The sequence below is a fragment of the Gouania willdenowi genome, chromosome 4, assembly GCF_900634775.1.
Source record: "Gouania willdenowi chromosome 4, fGouWil2.1, whole genome shotgun sequence".
NCBI classification, from domain to species: domain Eukaryota; kingdom Metazoa; phylum Chordata; class Actinopteri; order Blenniiformes; family Gobiesocidae; genus Gouania; species Gouania willdenowi.
In genome coordinates this window covers 20,091,239-20,116,922 of record NC_041047.1, presented here as the reverse complement: position 1 = coordinate 20,116,922, position 25,684 = coordinate 20,091,239, and the positions used below count along the sequence as shown (strand labels likewise).

Sequence of the window (25,684 nt, the reverse complement as noted above, 5' to 3'; positions counted from 1 at the left end):
TTTGTGGCTACATTGTAGCTTAGCACCACCGGTATGACTGTGTGAATGTATAATGGTTTCTGTCTCTTAAAAAAAGTGCTGTATAAATCCAAGCCATTATTATTAAAGTACCCCGACTACTGGAGAGTCAGAATGTTCTGGTTGTGCTTTACCTTCTAAATTAGGTTTTATATGTATTTTTTTATGAATACTTGAACCTGATTTTAAGAAGTGTTTCCCAGCATTTTGTGAGCAAAGATCAGAATACCCAAATATTTACTAATACTGACAGAGTCGTTGTATACACACTACAGAAATTGATCACTCGGATACTGATTAATCACCAAATGGAAATCAAAGCTAAAAAAAAAACATTTGTAATTAAGTCTAAAGTTTTGTATTTATATTGTGACTAAACAGTCCAATGAGGAGGGGTCATTTTGGACCCATAAGACAACAGAACAGAGCAGCTCTGAGAAAACAAACCTCATTTCTGCTACAACTTCTCCATGTCTCTCTTTAGTTCCTCTGCTCTGTTGATCAGATCTCAGTCTCGGGGGGTTCCTGGCTCAGATCGGCAGCTCTTGGCTACCTTCTTGTCTCTCTATTGTGTTGTGAGAGATGAGCCCTTAACAGCTGCGACTTACATCTACTTCCCACACGGGGAAAATATTGCTTCAGTACTCCCGAGCCAATTTCACACACAGCTTTGCAGCAATACTGGGTTCATCTGAGACATTTTAAAAATGCAGCCCAGCCCGTACGGCATATGGGTGAAGACTCGAGTATAGGTTGAAGTTAAAGTTAGTGTAGAAGATGCTGCAGGTTAAGGTTCACAGTAATCTATGAAGCTAAAGAATGACAAGTTTTTTCTTTATGTCACAATTGGCTTTTTTTTTTTTTTTTTTTCATGCCAGTCACATCAGTATTAGACGAACAAAAACTTTATGAAACGTGTTTGTTTATTCTTTGTTTTGGCTGATGTCACTGTAAGCCTACCAGATGCTGCTGGATGGACACAGTATTGATCTTTTAAAGCAGAAGTACATTAGTTTGTATGTATTATTTGTAAAATAAATTGTGTATATTTCCCTGAGTGAAGCTTCACTACATCCCAAATGGCTCACTGGCATGTTCATTAGGCTTTCAATTATTATATAGGACAGTTTTTTGTGCGTCAGTGAAACAGTATATTGCTTAAACGAGGGTGAGTGAGTTTATTTTAAATGTCCTTTAACTTTATGATGTTAAAGAAGCATTAGTATTATGTCATTTTTCTTAGTGTTATCTAATGTGTTTTACTATGACACAAGTAGATTATAATACAAGTAGTTTCCCCCCTGGGATAAATAAAGGACTTCTCATTCTGATTTAATGATGTATTTGGATGCCAAACACTTTAAAGCTTCGCATTCAACCTTCATTTTGAAACACACTTATAATTAATATTCAGTGAATACTATATCGGCTGTCAGAAATCACCAATATTCATGCTTTTTAACCCACATATTTCATGTGGATTCAGTGGTTTCTTCATCAGTAGCTACTGTTATTGACCAGTAAACAAGTTCTAAGTAAAAGTGGTTTGTAGTGCAGGTCAGTAACTGTGTTTGGTCTCCTTTTCCCTCAAAGCCCAGTCAGTGACCAAGGCTGGTTTTGTGAGTCTGCAGTACTCTTTGGACTCTACTGTGGATCTGCTCCCAGTAAGATGGGCTGGGCTGAAGGCTCTGGATTCTGAGGGAGAGACAAACGGTTATAGCAGATCAATCTCACACATTAATAATGGCAGGTTTAGTGAATACAATGTAGATATAATCACATATTTTGTCAAAGAAAACATTTCTTTAACCCCTAGGTTCCTAAAGTGGGGTACGTGAGTAAAAATAAAAAACAATGTGACAACATTGGGAACTAGCATATAAATAGATGAGCAGTCAGGAGCCTCCATGCATTGCCACAAATTACATATTGGCCTCTGTACGTCGTGACGGAAAACACACAAATAAGAAGAGAGCTACGTTGCTTTGCGCTAGCCAAACGTGCTTGACGCCTTCTGCCACCACGTACTTATGTGGATTTTCAGCTTTGACAAACATGAAAAAACAAAATACAGAAAAAGACTTTGCGTGTAGAACGATTTAAGACTCAGACTCTGTCAAATTCAGCCAAACATTGCAGAGTTCTGTGTCCATCCTCTCAACTTCACGCTTCTCCTTAAAGTTGCAGCGAGTTGTATTTTACAGTTTCAGGGTGATGAATATGTTGTTACTGCGATATAGGCATGTCTCACCTGTGGGGGGTGCGACGCCCTCACTTTCAGAAAAACAAAAAATCATCCCCCTCACTGTTTTCAGAGAGATTTATTGTTGAAATCATATTGTTCCAGTTAGATTATTTGAATGGTGATCAAGCCAATCACAGCCAGCCATTTGACGAAGCTGCCTTTCTGAGAAGGTAAACAAAGAGTTAACAGCAATGAGTGAAGTTTAAGTAAAGTGGCAAAAAAGTGTGAAAAACAAGGTAAGGAAAAGAGGGAAAAGTGACTCAAATGCACCAAAAGCAGTAAAGACTGGCAAAAAGAAAATGACAAAAGAAGTAATGGGTGGACTGTAATGGCCAAAGATAGCTAAATTGTGGCAAACAATAGTGAAAAATGGCAAATTGTGGAACAAAAAGAGGCAAAATGTAGGGAAAAAAGGAAACAAGTGTTATTTATTGGGCAAAAGGTAGCTTCTTTTGATCAAAGGTGGCAAAACAGGGTTAAAGAATTAATAAAAATTGGATAAAAGTGTGAAAAGTCTCAACATACCAAATGTTTGATAGATTTCTTTAAAAAAAAGTTGATTGTTTCTTACTGAAAATACCAGTTGGCTAATTATAAAAATAAATCTAATAATTCTGAATTAGATCTTTTATTGTGTGCCTACAAATTATTATTATTATTTTTAATCATATTATTCCTCAACAGAATTGGTAAAATTCAGAGAAAATTTTTATCACAAAATGTTTGTTGTATTAATGTGCAGGAGTATGGGGTACATGGCTCTAGGGTAAATGTCTGAAGGGGTACGGGACTGTGATGTGTTTGGGAACCACTGCTCTAACTGTTGCTGCACAGGATGTGTTCACAGGTATGACTAGTGTCCACTAGTCTGCGCTCCAACCACACACAACGCTGGGCTGTGTTTAAGGAGCGTCTGCACAATAGAGCTTCCTCCTCCATCCTGGCAATCATTCTTATTCCACCTTCTTTAATTTAATCTTTTTGTTCGAAAAATGTAATTTCACAAGTGTGAGCGATTCCTCTTTGAAGTGGGAGTGTAAATGTGCTTCATCAGGGTTGTATAAATGTGTCTGCCGTGAGGCTGCAGGCGGTTATGAAACAACAGATTGCTGGGACCAATATAAATTCCTGTATTTCCTCTCATCCTGGTCTATTTGGACGGAAAATGAAGCGGTGATGAGTGACAGGCGTCTTGGCCGGGCTTGCAGTATAGGGGAACAGACGCTTTTTCATCTGTAATCAGATAAACTCACTACCTGCTTCAAAAAGTCATCAAGGACAAATCATTGGGGGACATGAATAGACTCAGACTCCGGGGCTTAGGGGGCAAACGCTGCCACTGGCCTCTGTCATTTTCTTTACAGATCAAAGACTGTGGCAAGACGTGACGTTGGCTCTGTCAGAGGGAATCTACAAAGGCCCGCTCTAATCTCTAACCCAACAAAACCAACGCGTTTCCAATCCAAAGGAAAGTATCATTCATTTCCTGCAATTCACTTTTTTCAGTTGAAGATTGTTCATTGATTTTAATGTTTACTCGTGGACTGAGCAGAAGAGGAAGCCGGAACGAACAAACAAACCAACAAACAAAGCGGAACATCGGCCCCGTAGGCGTGTTCAACGCGCAGCTGCCGTGATCGATGACAAGGTCCCTGTGAATGTATTAAAGTGTGCATCAGGTCAAATGCATCAGTCTCAAGCTCAAACACCAATCAATACCATTTTCCTCTTTGTTTTGCCTCCGCTGTCTGTAATGAACAAACATGACAAGACATAAGCTCCTGTAATTTAAAAGATGGAGGGGAATTTATCCTGCATGTCGAGTGTGATTAAAATTAAAGATTGGATGTGTATGCAGACACACACACACACACACAGAGATATATATGGTCAACCCCTCCTTGGGTTTGCGTATATTTGCTATAAACTCATACAGGTATCTCTTTGGATTTTGAGATCTTTTGGGCAAATAAATGAACGACGCAGATGGAGGAGGATCAATTCTGTGCAAACACCCAATAATAGAGGCTTATGTTTGCTGGTGCTGTAGCGTTAAAGTGAGGAGCACAAAGTGTTTTCTGGGAAAAAAAAAAAAAAAGGAGCAGTTTCAGGAAGCAGAGGTGAGCTGAAGCAGATCTAATAAAACCTAGAAAAACACTGATACTTTCTGTTTCTTCTTCCTCTAATACATTTAATACAAATGTCGACCAGTGGATTTCAACCTTTTCCTATGTTTTTGACCGCTCTCTAAAACCAATAATGTGTGATTTATGTGTCAGCAGATGTCAAACGGTAACAAGGCTTTAAAGCAATTCACTCATATTTTCCTTTTAGGCATTTTGGTGTTTTGGTCTCACCTTTAATTTGTCAAAACACAGCTGTGTCACAGACATTATCAGCCAAGTGGAAAGAACAGCAAAAATAAGACTGTAATATATGATCTCCTCAAGTGCTCATGTACCCTTCTTGGTACGCGTACCGATGATTGGGAATCATTGGTGCAAATGTCCATTTGCCTCAAGTCGTAGTACTATAGAATCTCTCTTCTATGGAATCAGATTTGTGTCAAATAGAAACAAACAAAAATTTGTGAATTGCAAACAAAAACATGACTTTGCAAAAGAAAAAAAAAAATGCTAAAATAAAACGTATTACTTACTATTAAATATTCTACCTTAATCAGAGCTTTATTGTTTCCACTTCCTGCCGTTTTGCTTGTGCTTCCTTAAAGCTGATATCTGGAGTTTCTGAGAATGTACGATGTGTGTATGTACGATTCTTTTGAAATGCGAAAAAATACCAAACTAGTTTTTTTACTATGGTCTACTGCCGTTGGTCATTCATATACATTAATGTACTGTATATAAGTCCCTCCTTCTTCCTATAGACCCTTATGTAAACGAGTGCCGTGATCGTTAAAGCTGACTTCCTGTAACGAACTCTGTCAATCAAAGTGAATGCGGAACTGTGCACGGAAACAAGCAGCGAAACAGGTAAATGTGATTTTGGCTCTTACTTCAGAAATGTCCATCGCCAAAACACTATAAACCTATATCAATGTGACCAGATGTGACCTTGTTATGTTCCGCAATGCGCGTGCAGAAAAGTAGAGGCGTGGCTTCTGGTAGATTGGCAGAGGTAGTGGGAGGAAGTGAGGCTTTTAAGGGCGGGACATCAAGACGATTCTCAGAAACTCCGGAGAGCAGCTTTAATTACTCACTCCTAATAAACTCAGTCCACACGAGACATTTGTGTCAAGAATCGCAAGCAAAAGGTAAGGAAGCACAAGCAAAACGGCAGGAAGTGGAAACAATAAAGCTGTGATTAAGGATATTTAATGTACGTAATACGTTTTATTTTTGGCTGTCATATTTTTTGTTTGGAATTCACACATTTTTTGTTTGTTTCTTTTAGACACAAATCTGATTCTATACATTTACTAGTATTTGTAGCGGCTCACTTGAAACGTTTTCTTAACTCTCGTATTATGTTGTGTTGACATTCAAATTCAAATGCAATCAGGATGTTTTTTCATGTTCTACGTGTGTAAATTTACATTTAATGTACTGTATTCTTAGTACATAGCTTCTCTTTTACAATGTGTTTTATGAGATCAGTGACGTCAATATTCTTCATGTACGTTCACAGATTTTTACAGATGTATATTAGGTAAATGAAGTGTGTAGATTTAGGCGATGCATAGTTAAGAATCTGTTTATCTTTGCAGGCTCGTTTGGTTATGAAATACTATAGTTTTACCTTTCTCTGAGAGAGCAGCTGCTGACTTCTAAAGGACTTCCAGGTTTGGACTGAGCTGAGACAGAAGTTCTCACAGCGCTGTGATGTGCAGGACGACACATTTTGTCTGGAGAACCTGATATGGATTCATTCTAGAAAAGACCAAAAAAAGAGCAAAGTAGAAAAGTAGCACAAGTGTGTATTTTTAACAGTGTAAGTACACACACACAAACACAGAGGAGTGTGAAAAAAAAAAATCCTAAAGAAGATTTTGAAGAGTTTTGTGCACAAACAAACGTGTGTTTCCTTCAAATGATCCCACTGTCACTCAGATGACAAGAATACAACCAAATGAGCCAAAACATTCCCTCTATAAGTGTGTGATTCCTTTGTTGCTCTGACTTTGTGTTGAAGCAATCACAATATAACACAATAACCTCTGCTGCACTGATGTGATGTCACATCAAAATCAATTTTCTGGTTGGAATGATTATAATCAGACTTACTCTGGTTTTTGTTGGTCTGTAGCTTCCAAGCAGAGAAGAATCTATAAAAAATCAAATGAAACAATATATATTACTGCTAAGCAGATCAATAATAGTTCATTACCATTAGTAAATAAGTGTCGATTAAACCTGATAATCATGTTTCAGCTGTGCATAAATTAAACATCACTGCAGCTAAAAAAATGGGAGGGGGCTGGGGTTGTCCTATCTGTGTGCAGATTGCATGTTCTCCCTGTGCTTGTGTGGATTTTCTCCCAAACTCCCACAAACATGTCTGTTAGATTGATTTGATTATTATTTCATTTGTTTATTGAAACACATCGAAAAACAACGTTAAACGTACAAGGATGGAACGAAGCCCAAGGGGCTTGTATAAAAGCTCCACCCCTTTCAACAAACACAAACAATTCAAAATAAAGGCTAACAAATTAACACTTAAAAAATCGTGAGACAAAATGCACAATTCAACTTTGATATATGAGGAAGAATAATTTACAAACACAGTACACAAAAATCAATATCGATAGACAAATGAAAATATTGAACAAAAAAATAATTGAAAATCAAAAAAGAAATACAAACTTAAAACATATATACATACACACATACATATTAGAAAGTGTCCATTTGTACGGTTGGCGTACGGACAACACCCGGTGCTATTGGTACGGTTACCAAAGTGCACGTACTGTACGTAGCGTTATAGGGTTAGTGTTAGCTTATAACCCAATATCGCAACAATTTTTAGGGTTAGGGTTAAGTTTAGGGTAAGGTTTAGTCTGAGTCACAAGACCTAAACTGGGCAAATTGGGGCACTGCGTACGGATAGAATGTCGGTATATTGGTACGGCAACCGTACGGATAGCCACTGCCTATATATTACATATGATTGTGTGTGTGTGTGTGTGTGTCTTGCCTGTGTGACCGCTGGACCTTCTGACAGAGCGTTGATGCCTGCTACTGTTTAAAGTGGGGGAGGGAAGAGTTTCCATCTCAAAGGTGTTACTGCGGCGAGAGACCTGCCATAACAGACACAAACTACTGATGTTTACACAAAACACACATACAAGTCCAGCTCTGTGTAGTTTAAATAGATTATTGCTCCCACCCTGTATGTTTAAAATCACACTCTCTTCTTCACTATCCTTGATCACATGTTCAGCTGCGAAGTGCTGAGAATTTCTCGCATTACAATAAAAACAGAAAGGTTTATATTGCTATATTTTTTGTTGATCAAACAAACATCTGGAATCAAAAACACACATTTCTCTCCGCTTGTGAATAATTTAAAAAAAAAAAAAAAAACACCCCCCCCACCCCTTATTTTTAAACCACCCAGCTGAAAGAAGTAGTTTATTTAAGAAGTGAATTTGTCTGTGGAGGCTGTGAAACGTGTGCTGATGATGCATTCACCAGGGGCCTCAACTACTTCATTAACTGCCTATTTGTTAATTGCAGCTTGACTCTCAATTACTAAGGTTAATTAACTGAAAGAAGATTCCCAGAGGACAGCACGCTCCTGGCTCCGACAAAATACTCATTGTATTCTGCTAAACTCTATTTATGTGTTTGACAAAAACAAACATGGAACCCAGTCATGTTCCATAACAAAAGCTCTCCATGGTTTGTGAGATTCACAGTTGTTGATGTAAATTGAGCAGCGGTGGAGGGAGGATGAAGGCGTGTGTTCTTGTCCGTCGACGGTAAACACTCCCCAGGGAGGTCTGATCAGATAATCACTGCCTTTTATATGCAAATGTAGGACAGTCGTGATATGACAATAATTAAAGTGTTAATGACTGTCTGTGTCCCAGCTTTACCACAGGATGTGTGCTATTATAGAGGACAATATTCCACACACACACACATTTTTTCTGACGTCAAAATCCATTAGTGGCTCAGGTAAAGAGATTAACTGTTCTTTTATTATACCCGCCACTTAATCTGCACAGTAGATTAACTAAAAATTTGGGAAGCTCCCATCGAGGTTTGAAGTGCATCAACTCAGGATCCCATTACTCTCAGATCCCCCTGTGCCTGAACACGTGTATTTTTGGCATTAAACAAATCATCGAACCATTAGGAAGTCAGCTGTTTCCAGCTCAGAGGGACACCAGTTAATTTTACCAACCAAGAAAGGCGGCGATCTTTCTTCCGTTTCCTTCCTGAAGTGGTGTGGTCCCAGCTGGAGGTGGCTCAGCCTCTGCCTGGCGTCCTGGGAGAGCTGGCACATCTTACGGTGGGTATACGGAGACAAGGCTCGTGCCCTTGAAGAAACCGTGGGCTGCTGGTAACCCAAGGCATCAGACGCTGTGCTCACACAGCGTTTCTCCTCCTGCTTGTTTCTCTGTCGGCTGCAGCCATTTTGTGACAAAGGAGGTGAGTGTTTGGAAGCTGATGATGGTGCAGAGTTTTTATCTCTGGCCTCAGTGTTGAGCTTTCCCTTTCTATCTTTTAAGGAGACAAAGTTCCTATTATCTCCTTTGGATACATGCCCAGTGAATGTCAGAGACTTTTTTGCTGAACTTTGTCGTGATTGGACTTTGGGTGTCGCAGGCCGAAAACGGCAGATCTGGAGAGAAAAGAGAAAAATGTTGATAAACTTTTTTTTAACACAACTATTTTCCTTATCCTTCTTTTTTAGCTGACACACAACATTTCAGCAGCTTTGATTTTTTTCTTCTTCTGGAGATCCCAATGTGATCCTCTAAAGAAACAATTTCAGCTGTTAGAGCAGCTGCTCTCACTCCCGACATAGACACACTCTCAGTGGACAAAACCATTAAACCATTAGCTAAATTGTTTGGCTTAAGTGATACACCAACAACAGCATTTGCCACAGAGACAAGCACAACAGAATTACTCCAATAACTCTAATGGCTAGTAACATTATTCTCCCGTGCAATATCCCACTTCCTGCTGGTAATGCCAGCCAGGGATAAATAAGTTTAGGTAAAATGTTAATTGCATTTGATGGCCATCTCCAGTCTAATACGATAAAGAGGCATTGCCTGGCTGAAACACAAAGATAATCTAAATGCTAATTAGGGAAACCACAAAACACGAAAAGAATTTTAAAGGAGAAAAAAAAAGATGATGAATAAATCCTTGTAAAAGCCGCCATTTGACAGTGATCTTATTTAATGACATTAGAAGGCAAGTCTTCATTCACCAATCCCCTGTCTTCTCTGACTACTTTAGTTTAGTTTGCATCTTTGAAGGACAGCAGTATTAACCCTCATTACTCAAAACCTCAAGCTTGAATAGTTCACTATCACAACTTTTCACAACTTATCACATTATTAAATACAAATTCAATGGAATAGTTTGGTGTGTTTTGCAGCTTTTCCTTTTCATAAGTGCTGCAATATACATATAATTGAGTTGCAATTGTGATTTTTCTGATACAAGGCTATAGTTAAGCATAAAAAATATATTTTTTATGAGATGAGGTTTTAATAAGGCATAAAAATGGAGGAAAAAGTTTTTTTTTTCTGAGACAAGGCTATAGTAAGACATAAAATTTATGTTTTTGTGTCCATACCAGCCTGTGATTGTCTGATCTCATCAGGTCTCAGAAGCTAAACAAGACTAGGCCTGTATAATACTTGGATGGGGGACCACTGAGAATTCCAGGTTCCTCAGTGGGGCTAAGGCATAAAAATGAAAAAAGAAATTCTGAGATAAGGCTATAGTAAGACACAATTTGAATTTTTTTCTGAGGTAAGGCATAAAAATGAAAAAAAAAAAAAATCTAAATTTATTTACTGAGATAAGGCTATATTAAGGCATACAAAGGGGAAAAAAAAGATTTTATTTTCTGAGATAAGGTAATCATAAGACCCTAAAAACTACTGCAAATATGATGAGCATAAAAGGCTTTAATAAGAAAAATATTGTTTCCCAAGGTAAGGCATAACAATGGAAAAAAGTATTTTTTTCTGATATAAGGCTATAGTAAGACTAAGACATAAAAATTGAATTTTTTTTTCTGAGATAAGGCTTTAAAAGGGAATAAAAATTGAAAAAAATTTTTTTTTCTGAGATAAGGCTTTAAAAAGTAATAAAAATTGAAAAACCTTTTTTTTTCTGAGGTAGGGCTATAATAAGGCATCAAAATGGAAAACCTTTTGATTTTTTTTTTTTGATATAAGGGTATAGTAGGGCATAAAAATTGACACATTTAGATTTTTTTTCTAAGGTAAAACATGAAAATGGAAAAAAAAATATAAGGCTATAGTAAGACATAAAAATTTCAAATAACATTTTTTTCTGAGACCAGGCTTTACTAAGGCATAAAAATGGAATGAAATGTTTTTTTCTGAGATAAGGTTATCACAAGACCTTAAAAAAAGTGTGTATATATACACACCAGCCTGTGATTGTCTGATCTCATCAGAAACTAAGCAACGCTAGGCCTGGACAGTACTTGGATGGGAGACCACTTAGAATTCTAGGTTCCTCAGTGGGGCTTAGGCATAAAATTGAAACATTTGGATTTTTTTTCTGAGATAAGGCATGAAAATGGAAAAAAAAAATAGCATTTTCTGATATAATGGTTATAGTAAGAAATAAAATTGACATTTTTTTTCTGAGGCGTAAAAATGTAAATTCTTTTTTTTTCTGAGATAAGGCAATAGTAAGGGATACAATTTACATTTTTTTTTCTGCGGTAAAGCATACAAATGAAATAAGAAGACATAAAATTTGGATTTTGTTTCCCAAGGAAAGGCATAAAAATGGAAAAAATTTATATATTTTTTTCTGATATAAGGCTATATATAGTAAGGCATACAAATGGAAAACGTTTTGAATTTTTTTTTGATATAAGGCTATAGTATAGCATAAAAAGTGAAACACTTTAGATTTTTTTTCTGAGATGACGCTTTAATAAGGCATAAAAATGGAAATTCCCGAGGCAAGGCATAAAGATTGATTTTTTTTTTCTAAGATAAGAAAAAAGGGATAATTTTTTTTTTTTCCTGAGGTAAGGCATAAAAATGAAAAAAGAAATTCTGAGATAAGGCTATAGTAAGACACAATTTGAATTTTTTTCTGAGGTAAGGCATAAAAATGAAAAACAAAAACTCTGAGATAAGTCTATAGCAAAGCATACAAATTGAAACATTTTGGATTTTTTTTCTGAGGTAGGGCATATAAATTGAATAAAATGATTGTTTTCTGAGATAAGGCTACCATAAGACCCTAAAAAAATATGCAAAGGTGCAAACGCAGTAAGGTGATTGTCTGATCTCATCAGATCTCAGAAGCTATGCAAGGCGAGGCCTGGGTAATGCATGGATGGGAGATCAATGAGAATTCCATGGTCCTCAGTGGGGCTGTTTTCTGAGATAAGGCTATAGTAAAACATAAAAAAATTATTATATTTTTTACAAGATAACGATATATATATATATATATATATATAAAAGAATTATTATTGTTTCTTTCTGAGATAAGGCCATCATAAGACCCTAAAAAGTGGTGCAAATATGACGAGCATAAAAGGCTTTATGGCATAAAAATGGGATTTTTTTTTTCTGAGATAAGACTTCAATAAGGTATAAAAATGGAAACATTTCTGAATTTTTTCTGAGATAAGGCTTATGCTTAAGGCATACAACTAAAAAAGATTTTTTTTAATGAGGTAAGGCATAAAAATAGAAAAAACATTTTTTTTCCTGATATAAGGCTATAGTAAGACAAAAAATGTAGATTTATTTTCTGAAGTAAGGCTTAAAAATGGAAAAAAACAATAATTCTGAAAAAGGGCTATAGTACGGAGCCCCTAAAGGGGCTATGGTAAGGCATGAAAATTGAAAAATATCTTTTTCTGTGATAAGGCTATAGTAATACATAAAATTTTGATTTTTTTTTTGTTGAGGTAAGGCATAAAAATGGAAAGAAAATAATTTTCTGAGATAGGCTATAGTAAAACAAAATTTTGATTTTTTTCTAAGGGAAGGCATGAAAATGAAAAAAAAAAATTCAGAGATAAGGCTAAATGAAAGCATAAAAATTGAAACATTTTGGATTTTTTTTCCTGAGGTAAGGCATAAAAATGGAAAAAATGATTGTTTTCTGAGATAAGGCTATAGAAAGGCATAAAAATAGAAAAATACATTCTGAAAAAAGGCTATAGTAAGATATAAAATTTCATTTTTTTTCTGAGGTAAGGCTATAGTAAGACAAAATTTAGACTTTTTTCTGAGGGAAGGCATGAAAATGAAAAAAAAAAAAATTCGGAGATAAGGCTAAATTAAAGCATAAAAATTGAAACATTTTGGATTTTCTTTCCTGCGGTAAGGCATACAAATGGAAAAAAATGATTGTTTTCTGAGATAAGGCATAAAAGTAGAAAAATACATTCTGAAATAAGGCTATAGTAAGATATAAAATTTCATTTTTTTTCTGAGGTAAGGCTAAAGTAAGACATAAAAAATAGGGGGAAAAAATTCATAAAAATTGAAAAATATATTTTTTTCTGAGATAAGGCTATAGTAAGACAGTAAGACAAAATTTGGATTTTTTTTCTGAAGTAAGGCATACAAATGGAAAAAAAATATTAATTTCTGAGATAAGGCTATAGAAAAGCATAAAAATAGAAAAATACATTCTGAAATAAGGCTATGGTAAGGCATAAAAATTGAAAATATATTTTTTTTCTGAGCTAAGGCTATAGTAAGAAATACGATTTAGTTTCTTTTCTGAGGTAAGGCATACAAATGGAAAAAAGACTATTCTGAAATAAGGCTACAGTAAGGCATCAAAATTGAAAAAAAAAAAAATCTGAGTTAAGGCTATAGTAAGGCATACAAATGGAATCTTTTTTTTCTGAGGAAAGGCATAAAAATTAAAAAAGAAACTCTGAGATAAGGCTATAGTAAGACATGAAATTTAGATTTTTTCTTTGAGGTAAGGCATACAAATGGATTTTTTTTTTTTTTCTGATATAAGGCTATAGTAAGACATCAAATTTAGTTTTCTGAAAAAATCTGAAATAAGGCTATGGTAAGACATGAAAATTGAAAAATATTTTTTTCTGTGATAAGGCTATAGGAAGGCATAAAAATAGAAAAATACATTCTGAAATAAGGCTATGGTAAGGCATAAAAATTGAAAATATAATTTTTTCTGAAATAAGGTTATAGTAAGACGTAAAATTGAGTTTCTTTTCTAAGGTAAGGCATAAAAATGAAAAAAAGACTATTCTGAAATAAGACTATAGTAAGGCATAAAAATTAAAAAAGGAACTCTGAGATCTGGCTATAGTACAGCATGAAAATGGAAAAAATATATATTTTGTTCCTGAAGTAAAGCATAAAAAAAATAATTAAAAAAAAAATCTGAAATAAGGCTATGGTAAGACATGAAAATTTAAAAATATCTTTTTCTGTGATAAGGCTAAAGTAAGACATAAAATTTAATTTTTTTTGTTGAGGTAAGGCATAAAAATAAAAAATAAAAATCTGAGATAGGGCTACATACAGTAAGGAATAAATATTGAAAAACATTTTTTCTTACAGTAGATAAGGCTATAGTCAGGCATAAAAATTAAAAAATATTTTTTTCTGAAATAAGGCTATGGTAAGGCATAAAAATTGAAAATATTTTTTTTCTAAGATAAGGCTATAGTAAGACAAAATTTAGATTTTTTTCTGAGGGAAGGCATGAAAATAAAAAAAAAATAAAAAATCGGAGATAAGGCTAAATTAAAGCATAAAAAATGAAACATTTTGGATTTTTTTTCCTGAGGTAAGGCATACAAATGGAAAAAAAATATTGTTTTCTGAGATAAGGCTATAGAAAGGCATAAAAATAGAAAAATACATTCTGAAAAAAGGCTATAGGACGATATAAAATTTCATTCTTTTTCTGAGGTAAGGCTAAAGTAAGACATAAAAAATAGGGGAAAAAAAGGCATAAAAATTGAAAAATATATATTTTTCTGAGATAAGGCTATAGTAAGACAGTAAGACAAAATTTGGATTTTTTTTTCTGAGGTAAGGCATACAAATGGAAAAGAAATATTAATTTCTGAGATAAGGCTATAGGAAGGCATAAAAATAGAAAAATACATTCTGAAATAAGGCTATGGTAAGGCATAAAAATTGAAAATATATTTTTTTTCTGAGCTAAGGCTATAGTAAGAAATACGATTTAGTTTCTTTTCTGAGGTAAGGCATACAAATGGAAAAAAGACTATTCTGAAATAAGGCTACAGTAAGGCATCAAAATTGAAAAAAAAATTTTCTGAGTTAAGGCTATAGTAAGGCATACAAATGGAATCTTTTTTTTCTGAGGAAAGGCATAAAAATTAAAAAAGAAACTCTGAGATAAGGCTATAGTAAGACATGAAATTTAGATTTTTTCTTTGAGGTAAGGCATACAAATGGATTTTTTTTTTTTGATATAAGACATCAAATTTAGTTTTCTGAAAAAATCTGAAATAAGGCTATGGTAAGACATGAAAATTGAAAAATATTTTTTTCTGTGATAAGGCTATAGTAAGGCATAAAAATAGAAAAATACATTCTGAAATAAGGCTATGGTAAAGCAAAAAAAAAATTAAATAATTTTTTTTCTGAGATAAGGCTATAGTAAGACATGAAATTTGGATATGTTTTTCTGAGGTAAGGCATAAAAATGGAAAAAACATTTTTTTTTCGTGATGTAAGGCATAAAAATGCAATAATTTCGGATATAAGGCTATAGTAAGACATAAAATTTAGATTTTTTTTGAGGTAAGGCATACAAATGGAATTTTTTTTTTTCTGATATAAGGCTATAGTAAGACATCAAATTTAGTTTTCTGAAAAAATCTGAAATAAGGCTATGGTAAGACATGAAAATTGAAAAATATTTTTTTTCTGTGATAAGGCTATAGTAAGACATAAAATTAATTTTTTTTTGTTGAGGTAAGGATAAACATGGAAAAATACCAGATTTTTTCCTGGGATAAAAAGCATAACAATAGAGGTAAGGCATCCTGAGGTAAGGCATCAAATTTTTTTTTTAAAAATGATTTTTTTTCTGATTTAATCAATATACCGGTACGGCAGTAAATAAAAAATGAATATCATAATGAAAATATATACCGGTATTAGGTATGAACTGGTATACCACCAAACCCCTATAATGGTAATAAATATACATATATATCCAAGTCCTCATTGGGAGATAACGTCCAATTCCGATCGAGTCTGAAACCATGTGATCGGGCCCGATTTCTGATCACATGATCAGATCGGGACATCCTTAGTGTCCATACCAGCCTGTGATTGTCTGATCTCATCAGATCTCAGAAACTAAGCAAAGCCAGGCCTCGTTAGAACTTGGATGGAGGACCACTAAGAATTCCAGGTTCCTCAGTGAGGTGGCAGTGCTTAGTGAGGCTCTAGTAAAGTATGGAAAAGGAATAAAACATTTGAAAAAAGCATATTTCAAGCCTCATGACCAAAGATATTAATATAAGCCTTACATATCACCTAGCTGTTTAGCAGGCTGAAGCCTTTTTTGATAAAAAACAACAAAGAAACAGAAATAAACACAAGTAACACAATTTCATGTTATTTACTGGGTGTGATCTCATGAGAGGTTGTCATGGTTTCCTATATTTAACCTTATAGGACAGACAGCTGGGTGGACAGGTGTTAGTGAGGGACATCCTGAGTCTGAGGAGCTATTATGAGAAGAAAATAGAGAATTTATCTGGTGCAACAGCATCAGAGCAGCGCTCTGATCCAGACGTCCTGAGGGACCAGGAGAACTGTCTGACAATCTGCTTCACTGTCACCGACATCCCATTTAAACAAATTGCTAAGCTTAAGTTACTGCACCTGGGAAATGCACAATGGTGTTTTCTGCTCAACAAACCAAAGGCAGTGATAGATCAGGTGTCACCCACAGCAGCTTTTCTTATCCTTATCATGAGAGATGCTCTCACACATTTACACGGGTGAACTTCTCCTTTAACAGCTGTGACATGGCATGGGTAAATAATACCAATTTTGATATTTGTAAAAAAAAATTAAATAAATAAAAAAGAAAGAAAGCTGATTATTGACGAGTCACAATGAAATATTCATAAATGTTTTTGTTGTAATGTGGTTGTTAATACATATACAGGATATTGTTACCAGTAGAAATAAACATTTTGATGACAGATTTTTAATCTATTCCAAGCTAGGCTTTTTGGTTTAAAGGTTAGCCTCTCACACTGGGAGACAATTGGCAGGTTGGTACTTGAAAAACAGAACATATCTGAGTTGTAAACTTACAACTTCTGGTTTTTTTTTGTAAATTATCATGAATCAAGAACTGAGGAATAAAATCTGACTAATTGTCTGAATACATTTTATCTTTAAAAGGGTACTCAACCCAAAGTACAAAGATTAGCTCAACTGAAAGACTATTATATGTAATTTACTATCGGCGATTTAGAATCAGCTGATGCAATAAAAAGCATATTAGACAAACTGATTACTCAATATTTATGTAACGCCAACTGATTTCATGAGGTTAAAGGCAGTGGAGACTTTCCTGTTTTAGGGTGACTTTCTTGTTCCGCTGGAATCATTAGGATCTGTGGATCTATAGTAAGATGGCTGATAGTGGCATCCAAGCGCTGCGCAAACCAACATTTTTAAAGTCCCATTTCTCCTTTCCAGGTAAAAGTAAAATCTTCTTCTTCTTCTTCTTCTTAATAATACTGTCATAACATCCAAGAAACTCAATGGCACCTAACTAAACCGCTAAGAGTGAAGATGTCGGATTTAGTTCACCATAGAGATATATTGATCCAGAAATACATAGGAGTACATATAACATGATATGTAAACACTGATTGGCTCAAATCACCATAATGTTAACGCCCACATATAAAGGGATATTACTAGGTGTATTTGAAAGCTAAAAATTGATTAAAAAAAATGACTCCAAAGACAAATTAGAAACAAAGTTGTATTGTTAAGCTTTACACCAGGGATGGGAAACTGTTCTCACAGAGGGGTTACTAAAATGTGATTGTCTGATCCGAGCCCCACATTATCAACGTTCATGCAAGTATTAAAAATAACGACCAATTTGTTGTCATTTTGTGTGTGTTTGGAGTCATTTTGTGTATTTATTTGTCATTTTGGGAATTTCTGCTGGCATTCTACAAGTCATTATGTGTGTTTTGTTATTTTTCTCTTGTGTTATGTTTTCATTTTGTTTATAGCCAATCAGTTCCCTTTTGTGGTTTTTTAGTGTTTATTGTATCATATGCAGTTGTGTGTTTCTTTAGTGTGAATTTGTATTACGTGCCATTGTTTTGGAAGTTTAGGTGCATTATGAGTCCTTTGTGTGTATTTTTGGATTTATTGTTGCTTTGTGTATTTTTTCCAATGTTTCGTTTGTTTTTGGAGTTTTTTGTATGTGGGCTTCATATTATTTCAAATTTCTTGAATTATAATATTTGGTGGATTTGTACAGAATTGGGCAGCCGCCAGTTGCCTATGTCTGCTTTAGACCGTTTAATCTAAAGTTTATTCCTGTGATGGGTTGCTCATCGCTTTAAGATCCACAACAAAAGACTGTGGGAAAAAGTCAAACGTTTGGTAAGATCTTCTCATCATGGTACCGCAGCAAAATTTACAGATTTGCTTGAAACACAAACAGTATAGAGAAATGAATGTCGTATCCATGGCAACAATAGAGAATGGGTATTCAAGGGGGAAAGAGGGAAATGTGATAGTGAAGGCGACGATGCCACTCTTTGGAGCTAATGTGAGATAAATCATCATCGATGTCTGTGGCCTGATCCCAGTCTGATGATAAGAGTAAAACTGTTTCAAATCCACGTTTTTAGCTTCCTGGGATGTGTTTACACATCAACAACAGACATGTCATCAAAACAAGAGCAAGGGATGAAACATGCAAAGTGACATTTAATACATTATTTGGTGTGTGTGTGTGCGTGCGTGTGTGTGTGTGTGTGTGTGTGTGTGTGTGTGTGTGTGTGTGTGTGTGTGTGTGTGTGTGTGTGTGTGTGTGTGTGTGTGTGTGTGTGTGTGTGTACTTACAGGTGAGACTTCTTGGTCGTCTTCTCCATCACTCTCCTCTATGACGGATGTTGTGGTAAACTCTATTTTAGGGAAAATTCCCTGAAGGGGAGAAGCAAAAAAACACAGACACATCAGCTTTAGTGGAGAAATGAGAACAAAAGACAGATAACGGTTCTGCCTCCAACACCAATTCACAAGCACAAATCTTCAATCTGAGTCTCAGATAAAAGGTCCAGCGATGTTTATATACTAAAGCATTTGGGACAGGCAGTTAAACTGATGTATAGGCCTCAAAAACAAGCACATAGTAGAAACAGTGAGGGTGTTTTGTGCCTAAAGACGTTTGAATATGTCAATTTGATGCACAAAAAAGAGAAGACAAGCCACGGTCAAAAAGACAAGATCAGGAATGACACGACAGTCAGCAGTTTGTTTTCCTTCCCTGTAATACCAATATATACTACGCACACAAAAGGAAAAGTTCATGTACTTTTGTCTGAAGTGATTACTATTGGTGCACTGATACACACTGTTTCCCTTCTAATAAAATTGACAGGGGGGTCAGACACATTTGTCTTTGTTACATGTGAAGTGTGGGAATAGCCACTGGGCTTTCAAAAAAAAAAAAAAAAGGCCAAATTCGATTTCAGGAGTGTTTGTAAAAACTGAAATTGAACAACTTAAAAAAGCTTTGCCAAAGTTGTAAGAAAGCCTTTACTTTCTTCTCTGTGATTGAACCGTAGCCAGTACATGAAGATGAATAGCCTGACATCCACCAACCAGAAACATCTATCAAAATAAAGCCTTACACGAAGAAAAGCGAATGATCGATAGATAAAACACAAAAAACACAAGGCAGAAAAAGTACATCTCAAAGAAGTTAAAATTAATAAAGCTACAATCTGAGATCAATTTTAATGTTTGAATATTGTAATTGCTAAGAATAAGAAGCAGATTAAGGTGTTTTACAGAGGTAATGTGACCACAGTTGCCTATCAAACACCCAGAGGGTGTTTTATTGTCTGTACAACAGCAATAAGCTAGATTTACGTCAATTTAACATTCACCAAATAAAAGTAAATCTGAGAATCCCAACCAGGCTGAGATGGTAATGGTTGTTAATGCAATCAAAACATCATAAAGTATTTATTACCTCTGCCAAGGAGGTCATATTTTCACTGCCGTTTATTTGTTTGTTTGTCTATTAAGGTATGAACAGATTTTGACAAATTTTTAACCAAAGAAAGACCTTACACCATGGAAGATTCCATTACATTTTGAGAGGATCTAGATTAATACTGGTTTAAAAATCCCTGTCCCTCAATAATAAAAAAAATTAAATTAATATCTCGGTTCTTAATTGATTGTGAAATTTGATTCCGTTATGTTGGGTTGGTTCCTCGATTACCCCACTGCGTTTTCTAACAAATACTTACTGTATTGTTATAATGGGGATAGAAATTTTGTTCAAGCCTTTAAAGCAGAACTAAGTAACTTTTTCACCTTAATAAATCCTTCTCGTAGTCCCTGTGAGGGTAATACAAGTGTTTATGGAGTGATTGGGGGGGTCTGTTATCTGGGGGGTGCTGTCTCTGGCCAGAAAACCACAACTTTCCTGCCTCCGACCCGGTGGTATGACGTACTGCTTTACGGCAGCTCAATACAAACTAATGCTAGATTATGACCAGCCCCGTGGTCACACTGAGTTGTGGCAACATGGGCACGCACACACACTCACAACCCTGCGCTCCATCAGGCAGCACACACACAAATATGATATATTCATCCATCCATCCATTTTCAGAGCCGCTTTGTCAGTACACGAACAAACACATCACACACATTTCCACACTCCCTTCCATATTGCTCCCACATCATTCATTTATTTTACTTGTTTCTCTTCCTCATACTGTTCACATGGTCACATGGGACTATATGTGTGAAAGCACCCTTAGTGTCACTGTTGTATTAGGATTTTTCAGTGACTGGTTGCTACTGTCTTGGGAGAGCAAAGGTGTGCATGTAGCTGTGGGGTGGGGCAGGTAGTGGAGTGTGTGGAGTTTTTACAACAGTGACATAACCAAAAGGGACCTTTAGGGGGAGCACTAGCGCAAGTTACTGAGTTCTGCTTTAAAGCAATGTTGGGGTCACCTGGAATTTAAATGGGGTAACCTGACATGTCTAGTAAGTGATAAAAATAAAAAAAAACTAAACTAAACTAACTAACTGACTAAAATTTATTTTATTTTTACATTAATATTGTTATTCAATTATTATTATTATTATTATTATTATTATTATTATTATTATTATTATTCTTTTCAATTATTTTTAAAATAAAAACACAACAAACAATCTTAAACAACTGTATTCTATACGTTCAGTTTTTCAAATATAATACTAGCTCAAATAAAATGCTGTATGAAAATATCTGAGATAGCACAATTTGTCACTAACTCTTTATTTGTAACACTGTAACAAACATGATAAAAAAACAAATCATGGGAAAAAAAATGTTGTTGGGGTAGTCAGAAAATTGTGATATCAAAATGGGGTCAAGATCCAAAAAAGGTTGGGAACCATTGCTTTAAAGTGTGAATGATCATGTACCATGATCAGGATCATTGATCCACATAACTAATATCTGGCAAAGAAGATATTTGGCGCTTGGTGGAAATTTATGATCCGAGTGCTCGTGTTAGGAATGTAACAAAGCATTGCAGTGACATACTGAGGAGTAAAGATGATTTGAAACTCCTAGGCACAGACAGCCTGACTGTATATACAGTACCTTCCTTCTATACATGAAAGCAATCCTGGGATCCTTGTTAGCTGAATTTTATAAAGAGAAATGTTTATGTCTGCCTGCACTCACTGCACAAAAAAAGTAGGTCAGGTGTAGAAAGTGGGAATCAAATCAAAGTGATAAACAGCAAGCAGCTTACTGGAAAGGAAGAGGATCTTTTCATCAGGATTTCTCCTTCAGCAGCTTCTTCAGAAGAACCAGGGTACAGGAAACTTCTGGTGTTTTCCTTCATGGTGGCTAAAATATCGCCGTCTTAAAAAGCATAAACAAAATAACTTAGTCCAAGCCCAAAACAGAAGACTCAGTCCAATTTAAATTTACAGTATAGTAATAAAGCGGCAAAGAAAAAAGTGCTTACCTGGAGGCACAGCCTGGATCAGCTCAAATGATGTTGTGTCAGCTTAAAAAATGAAAAAAAAAAACAAAACAAAATGAAAGCAGGATCAGACAGTGGCTTAAATATGATTCTAATTTATAATAGGGTTAAGGAGCACAAAGAACAATGTTCATCACTAAGAAATGGAAATTAAAGAGTACAAATATCAAGCAATTTAAAAGAAAATAGCTTTACATTGTATGACAGTTGTGAAAAGTGTGTATTGTGTTTTTGTGTGTGTGTATTTAATCAAAATCATATAAAGATGAAACTAAATTAATTGAATAACAGCAGCAAAGGTTGTAAAACAGGACGCTGACAATATATTATGTGTTACTGTAACGTAGGAAAAGGGGTGGAACTAATACGTTTATACTTCTACTCACTCCCTTTCGAATACAAAAAGTGTAGATCTGAAGCCTGCATCAAATGCAAATGTAATAATTGTTTGAAATAAAACAGTATATCTATCTATCTATCTATCTATCTATCTATCTATCTATCTATCTATCTATCTATCTATCTGACCTACCTTCTAGGAGGTGGGCTACATCAGCAGGGTCCACAGCATTGGAGAAGGTCTGGAAAACAACATTTTTCAGATAATATAGAACAGACAGACAGGGAAGCATCTAAAGCTACTTTGAGAACAATCAGATTTGTTCACATCTACAATAGAGTGGACCCAGTAAAGCAGTCCAACAACCTGTTGTCTATGATTACAAACAGGAGCTCAACTGAGCACATTTAAAATACATGTGATAATGTAATGTACTCGTACTATGAAATGCGATTTGATAAAAACAAGTTCCAATGTCACATCCACCGACTAAAGGAGTTATTGTGTCCGAGCTATCGAGCACCCTATTTCTATGATAAATTGTGTTTTTCTCACCCTGACAAAAAACATTTTGTGATGGAACATTAAAGGGAAGGCTGCAGGCAAACAGGGAGTCTTCTTGAATTGGCCCATGATGCACACAGTGAGGTAGATATCGTTCTTCTTAGTAAGCAGCACTCCTGGGCATGTGACCTGCACACACACACACACACACACACACACACAAAGGATAGGTTGAGCCTCCTGCTGCTTCAGTCCTTTCAAAGATTTTACAATAACTTTTAAAAATATTTTTTTCTCATGCACTTCTCAAAAAAACATTTTCCATCCACCTCTGACCTACACGATCACGCCCCCAAATCACCTTTTTCTGCTGAAAACAAATAGGGATGTCCCGAAACAACTTTTTCACTTCCGATACGATACAGATATTGCAGCCTTGTGTATTGGCCGATACCGATATCAATCTGATACGACATCAGCACAAATCATACCTACTTTTATGACTTAATTAATAGATGTGTCCCAATCCGATATTGATATCGGTCCAATATCAGCCACAAAACGAATATTGGATTTTATCGGACTGCATCTAAAATCACCAATATAAGCACATCAATAAATATTTCCACTCCAGCACTTCTACCCATAGGTGACTGTGATTCACACTCTAACAAAGTAACCTACTGTTGCTGACTATTGTTCTCTGTTTGAGTAACATCACTTGATCAAGCCTTTACTAACATTCCACACTACAAAATAAGTCATAAAAGTATGTATGGTTCGTGCTGATATCGTATCGTATCAATATCGGCCGATACGCAAGGCTGCAATATCGGTATCGTATCAGAAGTGAAAAGTTGTATCACAACATCCGTTTTACTTATTTTGTAGTGTGGAATGTAAGAAAAGGTTAGATCAAGTGATGTTACTCAGAGAACAATATTCAGCAACAGTAGGTATGAGAAAAACTGACCCATTTATTATTAACCAATTGGTTACATACATTTTAACCTTCAACATAATATCTACAGTATTTTATTGAATCAAAGTATTTCAACTTGGTGTATTTTGTTGTAAAAATGTAAGAGTGACTGCTTTCTAAGAGTAGAAACCTGGCTATTAAACTCAACTTTTACTATTGGACAAGAATGGAGGTTTGTTATGTTTTGGAGGCGTCATACTTCAGTGTTAGCCCCGCCCCTCCTATAAAAACTCCAGAGTCTGCAATCTGTGGTGAGTAGGTTGAACTGAGATAATTGTAAACAGAGATAAAATGAGTATTGAGAAGCTAGTTAACATAGGTTGCTCTTCTGAGATTTTATAGTATGGACTGGGTGTGTCTTAACTGCTTCAGGAGCCCCGCCCATAACCAAGGCATTATTTGAATTTCCAGCCTAAACGCACAACATCCAAAAACCTTAGGGTTTAGTTAGTCTTTAATGAGACTTAATTAAACCCACATGTAAAACAACTGGATTACGCTAAGCAGGAAAAAAAAAACATGCTAGGGCCGAACATCAACACATCTGCAATATTCTGGATTAAAGGCAAAGTTGCAAACCACCCACCATCAATCTACTATGAATATTATCCGATTACATCCTTATATTTATAGCCTCTTCACTAACTGATCTCTATATAATTAAAAGTATATATACCAAAAAAAACAAAAACACCTGCAAACAATTATTCTTATAATAAAAATGCAATCAATCTCTTTAAAGCCCTTTTTAAATAGAGTTCAGTATAACAAAAGGTTTTTTAAGGTTATCATTACAATTACATACATTTTGCCATTTTATGTGCGACCGTAAGTAACAATAACTAGTTAATAAAGAAGCACTGTTAAGCTGTTCATATCAAAATAAGGCTATAAAAAAAGAGGTAAAATAATGATCATTTTCATTGATTTAGGATAGAAGTCTTCAGATGAGCCAGACTGGGTCCACAACAATCATTAAAGGTGGGAAAAGATATCGAAAAAATAAAACATCACAAGAAGATAAAAGAAAAAAAAAAACAAATAAAAAATCCACACGATCTACAAAACACTAGATTGGTTCTTTTTTATCTTTTAAATTCCTAATGAGTTGACAGGTTCATACCCAGAGTAAAGTTATGCACACGTCTACAGTTAAAATCAAATAATAAGAATGTTTTCCAACTTTAACTTCCTTTGTCTTTTTCTTTTCAAATATATCCTATCATATTGTTATTGCGAGCTTATTATCGTTTGTGTATCTTACCATGATCCATCTCTACTATGCATAGATTGGTATCTCCCAGAAAGGAGGATGGTCGAAAATTGTTTCTGATTTTCTTTATGTGCAGATATTGCAGGTTCTCCCTTAGCATGTTGGTGTTTACTTACAATCCAAAGCATATGGTTGAAGTAACTAAACAATAACATGCTTTAGGAGTAAAAGAGTGTATTTGTGGTACTGTGTGTTGGCCTCTCGTCCAGCTATGACTTCAACCCCGTTGATGGAACATTAAACGCCGGGTAACTACGTGTATATGAAAGCATTTCTAAACATATTCACAGAGTTATATCTCAGTATAATATGAATATCTTATATATATATGCAGTGTTAAACACTAACAGCCCAGCTGATATAAAACTTACTTTAAGGATGTCCAGATAAACGGTGCATTTAAAAGTCCTTCGTCGTGTCTGAGAGACCACCGTGTTCTTCTTCCGTCGAGAAGCCATTCAGACACCTGTAATAGAGTTTTTAAAAACTGTAAAAGCTTTATAAGTTATGACTTTTACAGCTTTTTACCCACCCAGAGCGCTTGTTGCTACCGAGCCGTTACCAGGCGGATGTAGGGTCATGTGACCAGGAGCGAATCAGCGCGAGTCTGTACAATCATAGCGAAACTCTTCACGATTTATTTACGTTTTAAACTTGAATGTTTTTTGTTATTGTTGTCGTCCTGTAGTCTAAAACATACATGTCAGAGCCATACATTTTTATTAAATTGACTGTAGTTGATAACAAATATTTATTCTGTCTGGATGTTTTTGCCCTTTAATAAATAGTCTCCCCAAAACCTTACACACTGTGACCCAGGGTACCAGGATGTGGGGAAGTTTATTTATT

General features: G+C 35.2%; 1 protein-coding gene across 3 annotated transcripts; it reads right to left on the bottom strand.

The window, feature by feature from the left end:
• Positions 1–1,024: 1,024 nt before the first annotated feature.
• spata6 (spermatogenesis associated 6) lies at positions 1,025–25,658 on the bottom strand. Of its 3 annotated transcripts, XR_003673921.1 has the most exons (13): positions 25,368–25,658; positions 25,207–25,301; positions 22,632–22,769; positions 22,269–22,317; positions 21,719–21,760; positions 21,500–21,612; positions 18,573–18,653; positions 8,639–9,079; positions 7,424–7,526; positions 6,508–6,548; positions 6,023–6,153; positions 2,270–2,425; positions 1,025–1,713 (listed from the first exon to the last, which is right to left on the bottom strand). XR_003673921.1 is itself a non-coding variant. In XM_028444947.1 (12 exons), exons 2-12 carry the CDS (start codon positions 25,291–25,293, stop codon positions 1,617–1,619), a joined length of 1,323 nt encoding a protein of 440 aa, XP_028300748.1. In that variant the 5' UTR covers positions 25,294–25,322; positions 25,368–25,658; the 3' UTR covers positions 1,030–1,616. The 3 variants fall into 3 exon arrangements, 2 of the variants coding, with proteins under 2 accessions (XP_028300748.1, XP_028300747.1); XM_028444947.1 differs by lacking the exon at positions 2,270–2,425 and having other exon boundaries at positions 1,030–1,713; positions 25,207–25,322; XM_028444946.1 differs by lacking the exon at positions 2,270–2,425 and having other exon boundaries at positions 1,031–1,713.
• Positions 25,659–25,684: the final 26 nt, after the last annotated feature.